The following is a 17994-nucleotide window of genomic DNA, read 5'->3' as shown; positions in this document are numbered from 1 at the left end:
ACAAAACACTCCCCTCAGACATTTCTTACCAGATTTAGTACTTTTGAGAAGGTTTACTGTCAGTGTCTTTTCATCTCACTGAGTGTCTTTGGGGAATAAATAAGAAGGGAGCATATATCAGTAGGAGACATTTCTACTGCACTGTGAAAGTGCGGTGGGTGTATGGTTATCTCACGAGACGCCTCAGCTTCATACAAAACAGTCTGACAGGTTATTTTTATTAAGCTTTTTCTGAGCCTTTTTACCTTGCTGGCACTGCTACTAACAATGTATAGTTGTACTGAGACTGTTTAATATTGCATGCCTGTCTGATACAAGGACACCAGGTAAAGCAAAATGACTGACAAGGTTTAAACTATTAGGCAGGTAATTTTCTATTTAGAAAACAAGTCATATACTTAAGCATTTATATAGAGCTACCTGTCTCTTTTTTTCAAATTCTTTCTGTTTCCTTCATACAGCTTCTACAAATGATGGCAGTCTTATTTCATTTTTCCTAACATGTCTGCATGTAACACCAATGATCATTTAGCATTTGACAGGAAATATAAAACATATCTTGGATTCAGACGTGCAATTTCTGCCCTGGCATTCGGATTACAATACCAGCAATGCAGGGCTCCCACTCAGTCTTTTAAGCAACCCTGTAAATAATTTGGGTAGTCTTATTCCAAGCAGAAAAGATTCCTGGAGGGTTTTAAATAAATCCTTGATATTAGCAACATCGGTGTTAACATCTTTAAAACTCAGAGAAAATCACATTTCAAAACAAAAGCTGTTCAAGCATTGTTTGTAAGGGCTTTACAACATCAGCAGTCTTAAATACAAATATATTGCAAAAAGATAAAAGCTGATATTTTGGTAAATTTGTAAATCTTCAGGGGATACCAGCAGAGCTTGCACAGGTCAAAAACAAACTTAAAATACTAGTTTACATTAAAAAAATAATCTCTAAAATAAAGAAAATAAAATTGGCAATACTACATGACGTATTCTTCCCACACTAAAACTTGGATGAATGCATATGAAGATAGGAGACAAAGTACACATAACAGCTGCAATACATGCTTTTGTACAAAGTGTAGAATGCCAAAAAAAAAAAAAAAAAAATCCTAATTGTAGAACTGCAACAGTATCGACAACATCACTTGCTGGCAGAAAACATATTGCACATTAGAGCAGTTAACACGTTGTGAATGGCCACAAGACCCTCAGCTAGATGGGCTAACAATTCTTCCCAAATTAAATGGCAAAGTGTATATTTTGTGTTTCGTACCACTAATCAACTTGAACTCATTTGTATGTAAGCCAAGAGCAGGTACGTCACCGCTGAGCGTTCTGCAACAAGTACTACGCTTGGTGGGCGACAATTCTTTTTAGTATGGCTAGAGGCTAGGAAATGTTTCTCAGAAGCCATCAACGACTCAGCTGCCTTTTGTCTGTTGTGACTGTTTCTTAGATCTGCGTTAGTGACACATGTCATCATGTGGATCAATGCACATGACCCAGCACATTCGATACAGTAGGAACCAATTACCCCAGGACAATTTTTCCAGAGGTAGACAGGGCATCGATTCATCGTTCAACACACTGGGCTGGTTAGAAAACTGCCGTGTGCTTCAGAAGGAGATGACACTTGGTCAGTGGTTACTGAGCCTGCATCAGGCACAGGTTATCTTGAACAAACCCCAGCCATATCAATTCAAAGGGAGTTGGGAATAACTCATACCTTGGAAAACTGTGCCTTTAATCCAGAACACAGCAGTACTTACTAATTTAGCTAAATTATGATGAGGGACAGTAATTAAAGGCCTAGCTTATCTATGCTTTGCAATTTGGGATTCAAAACAATCTTAAGTTTTAGAGATTTTCGGTTATTTTGAGAAGTTTAAAAATAGGATTTAAAAGCAGGTTGGGGACTGCTCGATCACACACATAAAAAGAATTTTCCTAAACAGGGCACGCAGCTGTTTGGCGAATACAAGTACATGGCTGCAGTAAAGCTGTCCGCAGCCTATACCACCACAGATGCCGTGCTGCCTTACCATCTCCTGTGTCACCGCGAGTGACAAAACCAATTTTGCGTCCCTTTTCCTCTCCATGCCAGACAGACAGCTTCAAGGAAAACAGTAATAATGGAAATCAACTGCAAAAAATAAATACTCAGACTAGCATCCTAACAAAGAGCATTAAACTCAAATACTTTTTGAGTTATTTTAAGGTATCATCTGAAAACCTGTGCTACAAACCAGAAATTGTAAGGGTGACAGTAGGCTGTTGAAATGACAACTTGATTAAAATTACGCTACGCCAGGTACCTTCTATTTTTAAATCTAGACAAAATATTTTGCACAGTAAAATTTAAACAGAATATAAATTCTCTCCAAAAATAATCATTTAGGAAAGGAAATGAATCTTTACACCTCACATTCAAATGTTTATTCTTAACAATAAAAGTTTAATACTGTTTTTCTTTCTTCAATGTCCAAATCCTTCATCTAAATTTGGAATGAGAAAGATTTCGCTAACTAATTTCTCAAAACTATGTTTCCTCACTGGCATCTTGGTCATTTTTAATATGATTTTGCCATCTTCTTCAGGCATGAAGAGAATCCTGGGCAGTCACTGAATCACCCTAGCAGGAGTTTTCAAATAAGTGTCCTATAAATAATTGATGATAAATCTACTCTGACTATCCCAGTGACACTAAGAAAAGGCAGGACCAAATTTATAAATGGAAGGGGGAGAAGAATTCAAACTGACTTTTTCAAAGATGTTGCTTTTTTTTTCTTTCCTTTGGCTCATGATGAGAGCAATAGCATCTAGCTAACTAACGCAGCTATGTGTCTGGGGTGGGGAGGAAGTGGGGAGATGACTCTAAATACTTAGGAACTGTTGCGGGAAAAAATAAAATCTTGCTACAGCTAATCTTAAATCCTGAATTCAAAATTGTCAGTGGCTTTCTTCAGATGCAACTTAGAGTTCCAAAATTACTCTAACCATCAAATTATGCCTAGGTCACTGAATGGGTGGATACCCTATATTCTGTTTAATGTGTATGTTCAATTGCACATATATTTTAACCAACTGTGTCTTTATTTTAATAACAGGCCAACTACCGAATACACATAAAGAAAGGCTATTTTTCTACCTCAGCAAAAATACAGATGATGCACTACATGACCCTCCAGGAGTGATTGCTCTGTTTATTCTATTTATGTGACATAATCTGATTGGAAAAGGGGGAGGGGAGAATCATCAAAAAGACAAGAAACTCATTTTTAAGCATTGGTCATGGAAAAGAAATCCCTGTCTTTCTTTTCTTAAGGTTCACATTAAACTAAAAGTCTCTTCCTCATTACACGTCAGAAACGTGTAAAATGATTGCATTTCCTCATAATTCCTACTTAATTATACCGAAACAAAGGACAACATTTTCCAACTATGCTACAACAGATAAAACATAAAACATGTTCACGCACTGCTGGTTCCCACACTAACAGGGATTCACAGCTTCCGTGCCTCTGCACCTCCATACGTTCAGTTTTTTCAAATAGCTGTGGACTTCTTCCAGGCAGTAAGAATATACTCTTCATCTAGGTAGGAAGACTGCCACAATCTTAACCTTTCGATTTGCTCAATTTGTAAGGACAACTGGGACATGCTCCCTTACTCCCTTCTGGATCACATTCAGAGCTTAATGCCACCTAACCAGTTAGAAGAGAGGAGCAGATTTGATCAAGCTTTACTCTTCCGGCTGCACACAAGTGGATTTTTCTCTTCACTAAAGTACGTTAAATCCTTGTAAAAAGTACAAGAGGTAGCGAAAACCCTACGACATTTTTGCAGAAATAGTTACAAAGGATTTTGACAAACTCTTTAACTGTCGTCCTTGGTCAATGTTTTTGTTGCCCCAGAGAGATACCAGACCAGGTTTCTCACTCCACCTAAGCAGTCAAGGCTCTGATACATCAGATCTCGAAGAGGCTCACCGCAATTAGCAGCAGCGCTACAAAGAGCCGCTGCGTCCACATTTCCAATGCCTATGACTCCATACAAGCACAGGAACTGCAGCTACAGATTAACATCCCAGTTACGGAGTTTGATTTGAATTGTCTGGAAGTTTTCTCTTCCATTAATATTTTCTAAAGTAAATCACAAATTTTAGCAGATAAATGAATAAGAATGTATTACTATCAAACTGCATGAAACTAATCTAACCATCAAATTTTTTGCAATAATTTCCTGCTCAAAATCCGAACGTGTTCCTTGGCTGTATGTCAGTTCTACACTTTATTCCAGCAAACCAAACCTCAGAACACCTCTGTCTCTATGCTGGCATATGAAGTTACATTCAGAGGCTTTGAATGCTTATTTTCTATGCTCTTCCTAACAAATGAATACGTATACACGTACACTCACACACAAAGAGGTTCATGAATTGCAATCAACAAATTTGCAAATATAAGTTTCCTAGCCATTAATCTTTTTTTTTTTTTTTTTTTTTTTTCCCCTTTTAAATCCTTATGGAGTGAATTACTAACTGAGAGAAAACGCCAATTCTAGTAAGTGAATGTTACCCAACAGGGACATAAAGCTGTCAACACCATGGTGCTCTTGCTTGCTCTAAACTCTCTCCCAGGCTTCATATGTTTTTTAAAGTGATATTAGCCTTTTTTTTTTCTTCTTCTTCTTTTTTTTCTTCTCCTTTTTTTTTTTTTTTTTTTTTTTCCCAGGGACCTTTATAAAACCTGCCTCTCTTGAACATCCGAGCACTTGTGCTTTACTACATACAACTTTTAAAACAGAATGGTTGGTAACTGCTGAAACATTTTAGAAAGCACTGGGTTAGTCAGGGCTAACCAGAATTGGACTCTAACACGTTGGACTTACACTAACAACATTGTAAACAGCACCAAAACTTTTAAATCCCCTATTAAACCACAACCTTTAAGAGCCCATTTATCTTTTTTGTGACGTTCACTAGTTTATTATAGCTGCTGTAATGGCCCTTTGCATTAAGTACATTCAGTTTAGGAACAACAAAAAAAAAAAAAAGAGAGAGAGAAAGAAGGAGAGAAAGAGGGAGAGAGAGAGGGAGAGAGAGAGGGAGAGAGAGAGGGAGAGAGAGACGGAGAGAGAGACGGAGAGAGAGACGGAGAGAGAGAGGGAGAGAGAGAGGGAGAGAGAAAGCGAGAAAGAAAGAGAGAAAGAGAGAGAAAGAGAAAGAAAGAGAAAAAGAAGAAGGAAGGAAGGAAGGAAGGAAGGAAGGAAGGAAGGAAGGAAGGAAGGAAGGAAGGAAGGAAGGAAGGAAGGAAGGAAGGAAGGAAGGAAGGAAGGAAGGAGTAGGAGGGCCACAAAGACAAAATTTCTCATGAGAACAACTGATTTTCTGCCTGTGCTAAAAAAGCTTATTCCTATATCTTTTTTCACTCAAAGATCTAGAGAAACAGCAACAAACATCTACAGCAGTATAATATTTCTCTATTTCTGAGGAAGTCCCTGTAAAAACAATTGTTGCAGTCACTGTAATTATAAAACTTGTTACCAAAGGTCATCAATCCCATCGTAGCACCAGTTAGCTGAGAGCTTATTTTTCTATGCTCAGGGATTTTGTGCAGAGAAACACGGTATTATGCCAGAAAGACATTCGACAAGGAGGAAGGAATTTCAGCATTTACATATCTAAGGCCCAACGTGAGATGGAAAAGAAAGAAAAAAAAAAAAAAATGTTAGCATCTGTCTGCTAAAATCTTCAGATTTCATCAAAATCTTCAGATACACATTTCAGAATAAAAAATAAAACAAAATCCAAATTAAAATGATCTCTAGTTTCAATAAAGTATTTCATTTTTTTCCTCAGTATAGTTCACATTCAATTAATATAAGCACTTTTTCTTGAGCTTGAAAGATAAGAATAATCTGAAAAATTGACAACTAAAGCTTTAGATGTCATTTCACTACATCTTTCAATAGTTTCCTTTTTATCAAATATCAGGAATAGCACTAAAAGGACTTTTATTAATATGTATTTGAAGAGAAGTTCTACAGTAGACTGCCAGTATATTAAAAGTAAGTCTTTCTGCAAATGTCTACAGCTGCATTTCACAATTCAACAGAAAAAATTACTAATGCCGCAGCATTCACTACAAAGATGCAGACATCCAGAAATACCCAGTACACTGTGATCTGCGTTCAGAAAAAGATCACTTGGTCACACAGGTTCTTACAGATCAAACTTCAAAAAGAGCAAAGGAAAAATATCTGGAAATCAGCTATGTCGATTTATCCTGAGAGCATTTCCAAGAGGGTAAAAAAAAAAAAAAAAAAATCAATTTTAAACAGCACCATTATCTTATTAAAAAAAAAATCTGCTTTAACTAATTTAGTATTGAGTATTACAAAACCTAGGTAAGTATTCAGACAAGAATAATTTTCTTCTTGCTTTCAGTATCAATAAGGAGTAATGTATAAACTTTATTATGAATTGCTTAAAGAGGTTCAGACTGTTTAAAAAACACCAGCTAGGAAAAAAATACGTACTCTTGCATTTCCTATGTCCCCACACTTTTACACTCTATTCTACACCGATGTTATAAATGAGCCAAAGAGTAATGAATGAAAACGTAAGCTCTTAAAAGTTTGCTTTCAGAAATGAGTCTTTCTCATAAGTGTAAGAAATCTTCTAGAACCTAACAGGCCAGTTTCAATCTGAACCACCAATATATTCATAAAACCTTGTGAATTTCTCTTGGCTAACACAGTGGCTACTAGCAAGCAACATATATATTCCAAAACATTTAAAAACATTCCTTTAAAGCGTATTTCAATAAATCCCCCAAGCAAAAAGATTTATCTCTAACATTCCCTTTAAAATCAAGCAGCTGTAATGCCTCAGTCTCTCAAAAGGCATCTAAAACTACATATATTACTACTTTGTCACTTTTTAAATTATTAACTCGTTGATTTTTACAGTTATTCAATAAATTATTTTTCCATCAATGTGTAAGTGGATTAGTGTGCTACAAGTCTTTGTTTGCAAAGCTGTTTCTTCTTTTTCTGTACATTAGAAGAAAACAGTTAAGAGGTTTAAAAACAGACATATAGTGATCCAAGAAACATAAAAAACTCGTGAGATCTCTTACCCTTCATTAGGTACACAAATGAATCCTACGTTTCTAAAATAAAAGAAAATAAAATCTGCAGCCGCTTAGCAAACTTCGACAATTGGAAAGCCTATTGAGCCAAAGAGGTTTAAAACAAGCATCTAATGGAAAATCGCTAAATAAACCTCACATAATAGAGAGTCATGTGACGACCGTATCAAAGTATCACTTGAAATGTCATTTACACAAACTCTTTGTGTATAAACAACTACATTTGTGTATTACCTCTCCGCGCGTTGGTAAATACAAATACAGACAGAAGCTTTTTTAAAAAGGGTAAAGTTAATCGTGGCCTGCCCTGCGCTATTTTCCTCATAACATCGGTCTAATTTCAAGAGTTTTAAAGATACTTTTCCTAATGTGAGGCTTCACTGCATTAAATGGAACAGCACCAGAGTTCGGCTGGAAAAAAAAGCGAGCGTTTAGGAGAAGTTCCCAGGAAGTCTACCCGCTTGGGAGAAAAGAAAGAAAAGCAACCACGTGCGTTCCTTGAACTTGCTCTAAGCACGCTCTAAGTACAAAATCGCCCAGCAACTTGATGGCAAAGGGAGCCTAAAAGTTAAAGCGTCATAGAGAGTGCGGGACTGCTGCAAAACTAGCGCTCAAGAATTTTGCGGAAAGAGCTGAACCTCGCATGTGCTTTGCCCTCTTCCAACGAGAGAACTGCTGCGAAGCGCTATTAACGGCCGAAAGAAACCCGCGACCACTGCCGCTCCCCTCCCCACTCCGCGGGGACCCCGCTGCGGGAGCCGTGTCCCCGACCTCCCCCCGCCTGCGGCCGCCAGCGCGGCCGGGCTGCGGGCGCTAAGGCGGCGGCGATGCCCCCGCTGAGTGCCGGGGGCTCCGCCGAGGGGGCGTCGAGCGCCGGGACAGGGTCCCCACGGGGCTGCCCCGCGGGACGGGCCCGGGCTGCCCCTCGCCGCGCTCGGCGGCCGGGCGGGGACCCGCCGGCACCCGGCGGCGAGCCTCCCGCAAACCGCCGCCCGCCGGGCCGGGAGCGCGGCCGCACGGTTACCTCCCACGGGCTTGCTGACGGCGCCGTTGGGCCTCCCGCGGGTGCCCATGGGGCTGCCGTTCTGCTCCAGCCTTGCCACCTTCCCGGGGGGGGGGGCCTTGACATCGGGGCTGCCGCTGCCTCTGTCGGGGCTGTCCCGCAGGCAGGGGCTTTCACTCCTCCGCTCCATGCTTGGAGACGCGGCTCCCGCTGGCAGGTCGCAGTAGAAGGAGCACGGACCTAGGGGAGAGAAGCGAGGGGCGCTTCAGCGGCCGCCGGCCCGCTCCCGGCCCCGCTCGCCCGCCACCGCCCCCGGCCCCGCTCGCCCTCCCGGCTCCCCGCGGCGCTCCCCTGGGCTGCCCGGCGGGACGGGGCCGGGCTCGACCACGCGATGCGGCCCCGTTGAAGGCGAGCGGGCGCCCGCGGCTCGTCCCCGCGCCGCCGTGCCTCTCCTTACCCGCCCGGCTGGCAGCGACTCGGGTCCCGCCGCCCGGCCCCAGCCCGCCGCGGCAGCGCTGCGCCCCGGCGCCCATCGTGCCCGGCAGCCGCGGGGCAGCGGGCAGGCAGCCGGGCTCCAGCCACCCGCCGGCCGCCCAGCCAGGTGCTGCCCCACCCGCCGGGGCCGCGGGGAAGCGGCTGCCAGCCCGGGCGGCCCCTCTCGCACGGCCCCCCCGCGCCGGCCAGCTGTGCGGCCGCCGAAGCAGCCGGCTGCCGGCGAGGAAGCCTCTAGCGGGTGCTGCCGCCGTACTTACTGCTTAGAGCCTGTCTGTAAGTTGGCTGAGTTGGGCTCTGTCCATGGATCAAAAGTAGAGAATCCAGGGTGGAAAGTTTTCTCGGTGCCTCCTCTCGCGCCGCTTGCTTCCCTCCTAGTCCTTCCCCCACCCCCAGCCCCCTGCTTGCCCTCGTCCCGGGGTGCCGAGGCGCCGGGGCCGGGCGGTGTGCCCGCGCTGCGCGGGGCGGCGGGGGCTGGCACCCCTTCCCGGAGGGTCCCGGTGGCGAGCGGTGCCTGGCGGAGCGGAGCGGCGAGGAGCGGGCAGGGGCGAGGGGGCGGGGGGCCGCCGGCTCCGGCGCGGAGGAGAGGGGGAGAGGGAGACGGCTCCTCACACCTTCGGCAGAGAAAAGCGCTACCGGGGGAGACGGGGGCAGGAGGCTGCGCCGCTCCCCCAGAGGCCGCTCTCCCGGGCTCCGCGGCGGAGGCGGGTGCCTGGCGGCGCGGGGAAGCGGCGGCGGCGGCCCCCGATGTGTCACTTTCAATCTCTCCCTCCCCTGCCAGCAACAGCAGCGGCAGGAGGGACTCGCCACAGAGAGCGGAGAAACGATTATTAGTTGCGTTGAGTCATCGAGGCAAAGTGAGTCCTTTTTGGGGTTGTCCTCGCTTTCGGATTTGGTGTGTGTGCGCGCGCGTGTGTGCGTGCCTGCCTGTCTGGCTGCGCGGCGCTCCCGTCCCAGGGCTGTGCATCCCAAACATCACCACCCCTCCTCGCCTCCGACACCCCTCCCCCTCCCCGCCCCCCCGCCAAACTAAAGTCGCCGGGCTTAGCTCGGGATCGGGCGCAGGCGACGGCTCGGCAGCACCCCCCCCCCCCCCAGCCTCCCCTCCCTGCGCTGCCCGAGCCGCCGCCGCTCCGGCCGGCACCGCTGCGCACCGGGGTGGGAGGCAGGGACCCACCTGGCAGGAAATTAAAGCCCGAGAAATAAAGCGCACATCGCGGCCGCGGAAAGCGAGCGCGGGGCCGCACGAAGGGAGGAAGGTGGAGGAAAGGAGGGAGGGAGGGAGCGGGGCTGGATGGGTGGGGAAGGGGAAGAGCGGCGGGACGAGACGGCGGGGACAGGAGGAGACCCGGGGCAGAAGTGCACAAGGACAGGGGCAGCCGGGCTGGGGGTGGGCCGAGGGGGGAGGAGTGGAGGAGGGGCTGGGGAAGAAGGAGAAGAAAGAGAGGGGGGAAAAGGAAAAGAAAAAAAAAAAAAAAAAAAAAAAAGAAGAAACAGGGGAAGCCGGAGAAACGGGACCGACCGGGGAAGAGCAAAGCTGCCACCGGCATCCAGTCCGGGCGCTAGGGTCGGTCCCACGCAGCCGGCGCGGCCTCGCTCTCTCCCCCCGCAGCCTCCCCCCGGCGGCAGGAACTTTTGGGGGCTGCCGCCCCGAGGGCCGGGCGCGCTCCGTCCGGGGGCCCCGGGGTACCGGCAGCGGCCCGGCCCCAGGTAGGGCCCCGCCGCCGCCCTCCTCGCCGCGCCCGGCTGCAGGCAGTTGCCGGGCCGGGCCTGAATAATTGATGGCGGGGACGGGAGGAGGCGAGAGGCAGGCAGGGAAGAGCCGCTGCTGCCGCTGAATTATTTAATAGCGGAGCTGCGGACGGGGCACGGGATGGGCGCTGAGCGAGCGGCGAGGGGAAGGCTCCGGCGGCTGCCGGCGGGGAAGCCTCGGGGCGGGATCGGGCCCCTCGGCGGCCCCGGGGCGGGCAGCGCCCGGCGAACGCCGCTCCCCCGGGTGCAAGGTGCAGCCACGCCGCGCCCCGGGGCCGGCGGCGGAGCGGGCGCTGCCCGACGGGGCCATGCCCGAAGGCGCGCCCCGACAGCCCGCAGCGCCCCCTGCCCGGCCCGGGGGGCGCCGGGGAACGAGCCGGCACCCGGCGCCCCGCTCCGCCGAGCCCTCCCCGCCCGCCACCGGCCTCCCGGCAGCGGAACGAGCCCCGCGTTAAGGTGGAGCCCGGAGATAGCCCTCGCCGGGGGGGTCTGGCGGCTGGGCGGGGGGCGGCGGCCTGGGGGGGCGCGGTGGCGGAGCGGACGCCATCTCCGGCCGCCGCGCCACCCCGCTCCGGCGTCCGCCTCCCCGTTCGCTGCCTGGCAGGCGCCGGCTTCCCCGCCGGGCCCCCTTAAGAGATCTGCCTTTTACGGTGGCGCCGGAGGGTCAAAAAAAAAAAAAAAAAAAAAAAAGAGAGAGAGGGGCTGGGGGGGAGCACACCGGAGAACCCCCCCACTCTCCCCGGCAGGTCGCGGGTGGCGGGGAGGCGGCGGCAGTCCCCTGCCCGCAGGCAGCCGGTCCGGCGCGGCCAGCCCTGCCGTGGCTGCTGCGGGTCGAGGAGAGGAGAGGGAGGGACAGGGACAGGGACAGGGACAGGGACAGGGATAGGGACAGGGACAGGGACAGGGACAGGGACAGGGACAGGTCACCCCGCAGCTCAGCCGCCGCCGACCCCGCAGCCGCCCTTTCCCTCCGAGCGGCGGTGCCGGCCCGCCGAGCCCCCCCTGGAAGCGGTGCCGGGAGAAGCGGCGGATCCCCGGGCAGGGTAAGAGAACTCGTTCGCCTCCACGTCCACCCCGGGCTGCAGCCACAGCCTCCCTGCGTGCCCCCGAAAGGCAGCGCCGAGCGCGGCTCCCTCGCCGCGGCCGGAGGGCTCGCGTCCCTCCCCACCTGGGAAGGGGCAGGGGGACCCGTCCCGGCCAGGTGCCCTCGGCCCGGGGCAGGAGGAAGCGCAGGGAGGTGGCAGCCGAGTCCCGAAAGATGAACTTTGGGGGGCCAGGAACGGGGGCGAGGGGAGCGGAAGGCCGGGGGCGCGGGGCCGGGGCTCCTCGGGAGCTGGAGGAGCGGAGCCGGCGCTGAGAGCGCGCCCGGTGCCGAGGAGCGGAGGAGGAGGGAGCGCGGCGGCTGCCGCCAGCCAGCCGCTAACTGCCGGCCCCTTCGAAAAGAAGCCCGAAAGTTTGGAGACCTCCCGTTTTTCTTTTAAATAACCTCACCTAAGTACACCCTCCTCCTTTTTTCCTTTTTTATTTTTTTTCTCCCCGTTTTTATAAAATCTCAAAGAGCTATGTAACAGGAAGGTAACATTTTTCACCAGCTATCGAATAATTGAATAATGTTTTGTTCTTACCTGTGATGTTGAACTACGAATTCCCGCGGTTCAATGGCCAGAAAGTTAGAAGAATTGGTGATTTAGGACTTCAGTACTTCTGGAAAAAAAAATGCCAATGGTTTAGACAGGATCTTCCCTGTCTGATTCGTTACTATTATTATATCTGATGATGTGGATGGATGGAGAGATTCAATCCAAGCCCATTAATGAGATATTTTATAAACACCACCGTCTGAAGATCTTCATTTACATTTTGTCAATGATCGTTTCCTTAACAGCGGAGACGTGTGGCAAAAGCACGATTACAGGACTTTAGTAAAGCTCCTGTAAGAGTACAACTGGCTTGTTAATCGATTAATATTTTATTAAGTGTAAATATTTTATAAAGTTTTTAGGAAAACTATCGATTGTAAATTATTAAACTACTCAGAAGAGCATTTAAATAATGCATACAATTAAATACATTTAAATATATATGTAGAAATTACTTTATTTGCAATGAATCCTCTGCACCTTTATGTCGTGTTTGCATTTTTCCCCACCGGCAGCCAGTTTTTTATTTGTGCATTCACGGGAATCTTAGGATCGCTAATTATGTGTATATTCCTTTTATTTATAAAATGAACATTTCTATAAAACTCTCTTTTAACTTTGCAATCAGGAGCGGCAACCATTTGAACACGTCGACACAGAAGTGAAGGGTTTTGTTACTAAAACTGAGGGGAAACTGAACCGATCGCATAGACATTTTGCTGGTTGGTAAATTGTTTTGTTAACATCATTTAATTTAGACAGATTTTATGATACAAAATGCTTATTTTTCTTTAACATGTTTTTCCCAATAAAAGTTTTTTCTTTCTGTTTCGAATAATATATATTTTTTTCTTCCTCCCGTGTATGATTTTCACATGTTGTCCTTATTTCCACTGGAAAAAAAAGGGCGATTACTTCCCATTGCTTTCCCCAATCCGTCCCCCGATCTCGTTATAAAAAAAATCGCATTTTTAATTGTTATTAGTAACCTCTTTTTCTCTTTCTAACACAAACTCCAGTGCGAGAATTTTCTGTTCTCACACGCGCTGGTGAGAGCAGGAGTGGACGCGCTTCAAGCTTCCAGCGCTCCCCGTTACCGAAGTTTATGGACGCCTCAAGTGGTTGATTGCCAAAAAAAAAAAAAAAAAAAAATCTGAACAAAACAAATGAACAAAAACACCTCCTTGGCAAGGTTTGTTTTTCATTAACTACCACTTTTGAAGCCATTGCGGCTGTGTTCCTGCGCAGGCTTCGTAAGCGGCCGGCGGTGTGGGGCCGGGCGCTTCCGCGGCTCTGCCGCCCGCGATGCCGCGGGGCTGCCTCGGGCCCGGGGCCGCCCTGGCCCGGCGCGGCTGCGCCCGAAATCCGGCCGCAGCGCCTGCAGCGGGATCCACCGGAGCGCTCTGCCCTCGGGCTCCCGGGCGCGCTCCTCGCCTCCTGCTTTTCCCCCTTCCTCCTCCTGCTTCCCCTAGGCCACGGGCTGCGCGGGGACCGCAGCCTGCCCGGGGGACCGCCTGTGCAGCCGCCGGCCGGGTCCCCTGCGGCGCGGCGGAGCTCCGCGTCCTGGGCCGAGCCGGGAGCCCGGCCGCTTGGGTGCCGGGGGAGCCGATGCGTGGGGCGCCACTTGGAAGCGCGGAGGCGCCCCGGCCGGTAGGAGAGGAGAGAGAGGGGCGACCCCGCCGGGGCAGCGACCGCAGCGGGCACCGCCGGGGCGGGCGGGCTGCGGCAGGGCAGGACGGTGCTCTCCTGCCGGGCCTCCGGGCTCTCCCTTCCCGCTGGCCGCCGTCTCGGCGGGTCCCGGGCCAGACGCCGCTCCTCGGGGCAGGGGCCGGGGCCGGGGCCGGGGCCGCCCCGCACCACCCGTCCGGCGCCTTCCCCTTCGCACAGCGCCATCGCGCGGGAGGCGGCGCCGGCGCAGCCCAAGACGGCAGCGGCTTCCCATCCGCCGGCGGCACCCGCGGCCCGGTGCGGCCAGGCAGGGCGAGCGGCACCTGCCGCGGCACCGCCGGCCCCTCCTGGGCGCTGCGGACCGCTCCGGCCCCGCTGCCCTCCGCGGGAGGGTCGCGCTGGTGCCCTGGGCCCGGCAGCGTCGCTCCGCCCTGCCGCCTCGCCCGGCGCGCCGCATGCCGTCGAGGCTCTCCCAGCCCGCTGCCCCTCCGGCAGGCCTCCGCTGTTGGACAGCCCGGCCCCGCCACCGCCAGTTTTCGCTCGACGCTCGTCGGGCTTCGGGCGCGACGCTAAGGCGAAAACCGGGCCGCCGGGCTCGGCCCCGATCCCCGCGGCGGGAGAAGCCCGGCCCCGTCCCCGTGCATAGCCTTTAGCGGCCGGGCCGGCGGGATGGCGGCCGCGACGTCGCCGTTTCCCGGCCGCTGCCCGAGCCCTAGCAGCCGGCAGCAGCGGGGTGCCTGGGCAGCCCTCGCGGGAGCTGGCGGAGGCGGGCGCGGCGTCTCTGCCTCCCCTGCGAGCCGCCCCCGGAGCCCCCGGGGTCCGCACGTCTCGTTTGTAACGTGCCAGTTAGAAAAGGAAAAGGAAAACACCACCACCACAGAAACGAAAGCGTCTTTAAGACGTCCGGGCTCCGAATAAGCGATTTCGGGAGGGCACACTATCTCTGCAGACCTTACCATCGCCTTCTGAGATTTTAGTAGTAAGTGTCTGCCACTAATGTTAGTACACAGAGAAGGAGCAGCGGACCAAGGAGGAAATCTCCCCGGAGGCCGGCGGGCAGGAAGGCAGCGCTCGGCGAGAGCTGTCTCCCGGCCGGCAGCGCAGGGCAGGGCCGGGGGGCGCCCCGCGGGGGCCGAGCGGTCGCTGCTCAGGTGCCACGGCGCTTCCTCCCTGCCCTGCGGCCCCGCGGCCAGCTGCGGCTCCCCGCCGCTCCTCGCACTCGCCTTCCGCCCCTGCCTGTCCTGTCCCCCTGGCCGCCGGTTTGCGTTTTTCCGCAATCACACGCTCGCACGGCGAGCCGCAAGGGATTTCATCCGCTAGATTTCACGCTGATCGACCCGCCTCACCCTAGCAGACTTGCGTGACTCTTCGGTTTTGTACGTTTTTTGCTCAAATAAATCGGTTTATATGCTTTAAACTGTCGGGAGCAGAGAGGCAGCCCGAACTACCCGTGCCCCGCGGCTCTTCTTCAAACGAACAGCTCACAGCCAGAAACGAAGGAAGAGTTTTGCCTCCTTCGTTGCGAGTAAAGAATACCCCCCAGACCCGAGAAAGAAACTCCCACCAAGTGCTGAGGCGCTCCCCTCCGCCCGGGCACACTTTTGGCTGCTGCAGCCCAAGGCCCCTGAGCTCCGGCGCCCCGGGCCGGGCAGCTCCGGCAGCTCCCAGCGGCCGCCGCCGCAACGAAAGCGGGAGGGGGCAGCCGGCCCCCGCCGCCCGGCGTCGCCCCGAGGCTAGCCCGGCACCTGCCTGTGCCCCCCGGAGGTGGCGGCGGGGCGCGGGGTGTCGGGGAGGAGCCTCCGCGCCCGGCCCGCTCTCGCCTCTCGCCGAGCTCTTGTTCGAGGTGGGGGCGAGCGCCGGCGGAGCCCAGCCGCGCTTTCCGAGCGTGTAGCGCCGAAAACTTGCACCCCGGGGCACGAATCGTTTTAATTGCAACGATTTAACGTAAATTAGCGCTAGGGCTGCCCGGCTTCCCCGCCCGGCTCCGAGCCGAGAGCACAGCATCGCCCGCCCACGTCGGGCACCGCCGCCTCCCAAGACCCGCGGCGTCCCGGCGGCCAGGGGCGGGCGGCAGCGCCGAGAGGACGGAGCCGCTTCGGAGCGGCGGCCCCAGGACCGCCCCGCGCTCAGCGTGGAGTGCCGGGCGTTGCGGTGCTCCGGCGCCTGAACTCCTTGCGGAACCGGGGCCGTTTTTCTCTCAAATCCCAATTTTGCCCCGTGGCAGTTAGGCCGAGCTTTTCGCGTGAGCCGCCCCGGCGAGCCACGCCGGCGGCAGAGCACTCCGAGCCCGGCTCGGCGGCTCCCGGCAGCTCCTTCCCCGCAGCGCAAAATGGTGCCCGGGAGCAGTGCCGTGCCGTGCCGTGCCGTGCCCCCACCTCCCCGGCCCTGCTCCCCTCTGGAGCCAAGGGTCGGCCAGCAGCTGGGGTGGCCGAGCTGCAAGGCTGGGGCTGGGGATTTATAGTTTTCTGTGCAAATAACTGAAAGCTGTGGATCTGCCCTGAGAAAGAGGGCAGACGCAGCAGGGAATTTCGAGTGAAGATAAACAACAGAGGTTTTATTGAACTGTAAAGGCTGAAAATCTCGTTGAACAGATCGAGGAAACGCACCCTCACGCACAAGACCAGCAAACATGCTACAGCCCAGCTCCAGCAAATGTCAGGCAGCTCGGTGCCTTCCCAAGTCGCGCCACGAAGCGGGGTCGTCCCTGTCCTCGTGGAAATCACCGCTGCTGGAAAGCTGCAAGCGGCACACCGGGTAACGCTCAGGTGTTTAAGGCTTTCACAAGCCCTGTACTGTTACCGACAGAGCGCTCTCCGCAGAGGACACACAGATTGGGCCCCGGGGGAGGAAGAGGCCAAACCCTGTTGCCTTTCCTCCTGCAAACAACCCTGTGGTCTTTTCTCCCGATTTCAGGACTTCACCTTCCTATATGCGCAGGCACTTGCAAAGAGATCTCGGGGCCAGGGATTGTACTTGGCTCGCGATGGGACCCCCCAGGTCTGGGACTGCCCGGCCTCTCCCGGTGGGTTCAAGGGAGACCGAAAGTCCCGGGGCGCCCCGCTGCCGGCTGTCCGGCGCGGCGGGACGAGGCAGACGCCTCCGGGCAGATTCTGACCGGCCGGGGACCTGGAGGCACGGCCCGGAGCCCACCTGCCCCCTGCTCCTGCCCGCTGGGCTCCGCGGAGCTGGCCTCGCTCGGCCTCCCCGGCCTCCGAGGGCGCCGTGCCCGTACCTCGGCGGGCGCGCATCAACCCGCCGCCGGCCCCGACCGGTGTGAGGAGCGGGACAGGGCGAGTGCCCAGGGTGGCACTCGCCGCGGGCACCTTCCCCGTTGACGGGGCCGGATCCTCGGGAGAGCGCTCGAAGCGCCGAGCGGCCGGCGGCGGCTGCGTGCCCGGGGGGCGCAGACGGGGAGCGCGGCGGTCCCCGGCAGCACGGGCTCTGCCGCCAGTCCCGCTCCCCTGCAGCCCGCGCCGGAGCTCCCGTGACAAATTTCAGCTTTGTGAAGGAACCGTTTAGCGGCATCCGCCATTTGAAATCCCATTACAAACCAAGACCAGACGCGGTGCTCGTCTGCTCCCCGTCACGGAATCACTCGACTAAATCAGGACGTAACCAGCGGGTCTGTCCCAGCGGGGCTGACAGCTCTCGCTTGCTCTGCGCCACGAACCGCTGCGCTCCTGCCCCAGGAAGCGCCTCTCGGGGCTGGGGGGATGCCGCAGTTATTTCCTCCCGGCCAGGCTTTCGGGGGAGCCGGGGCACCCCCGGCCCTCGGCCCAACGGCCCCGCCGGGCGGCCGGCCGGCCCCCGGCGCCCCTGGCAGCGCTCGGTCCCACACCGCCGCAGCAACCCCACCTCTGAGAGACGAAACGCTCCGAGACCTCTGCGCTTCGTCAACACGGTGGAGTATTTGACATTCACAATTACCTGTAAATATTCTGGCCATTTTCTGTATGAGACGATTTTTTTTTTTTTTAAATCCTTAAGCCTGGTAAGTCTCTCCCGGGAGACAAAGTGTAACACTGCCGGCACCCAGCGCGGCAGGCGGCGAGAGGAGCGCTCCGCTCCCGCGCGCCTTCACATCCCTCCCCCGGCACTCGAGCGCCCGGAGCGGGAGCACTGAATGCTCTGCTGTACCGTGCCCCTCTCTCCGTACCCTAAAACGCAACAACTGAAAACTTGATTTAAAGCGCTAATATCATAGAGAGATCTCAAATTAGTGACAGAACAGGAGGTGCCTATTACTAAACCATCGGACAAAACAAATCGGTTCACATGCGGG

General features: G+C 53.6%; 1 protein-coding gene across 2 annotated transcripts in view; it reads right to left on the bottom strand.

The window, feature by feature from the left end:
- SATB2 (SATB homeobox 2) overlaps positions 1-9621 on the bottom strand; it is a 133232-nt gene extending 123611 nt beyond the window's left edge. Inside the window, exons 1-2 of one of the 2 annotated variants that reach the window (XM_084288989.1) lie at positions 8913-9621; positions 8182-8400 (exon numbers count right to left, since the gene is read on the bottom strand). In XM_084288989.1, coding sequence (XP_084145115.1) covers positions 8182-8350 — 169 coding nt within the window. In that variant the 5' untranslated portion in view covers positions 8351-8400; positions 8913-9621. Of the gene's footprint in view, positions 1-8181; positions 8401-8617; positions 8726-8912 lie in introns of those variants that run through there. The other variant, XM_084288990.1, reaches the window with a different exon arrangement.
- Between the last annotated feature and the right edge of the window lie 8373 nt (positions 9622-17994).

This window comes from Netta rufina (assembly GCF_964035555.1).
Source record: "Netta rufina genome assembly, chromosome: 6".
NCBI lineage: Eukaryota > Metazoa > Chordata > Aves > Anseriformes > Anatidae > Netta > Netta rufina.
The sequence above is the reverse complement of the archived record's forward strand: the minus strand, read 5'-3'. Positions and strand labels throughout refer to the sequence as shown.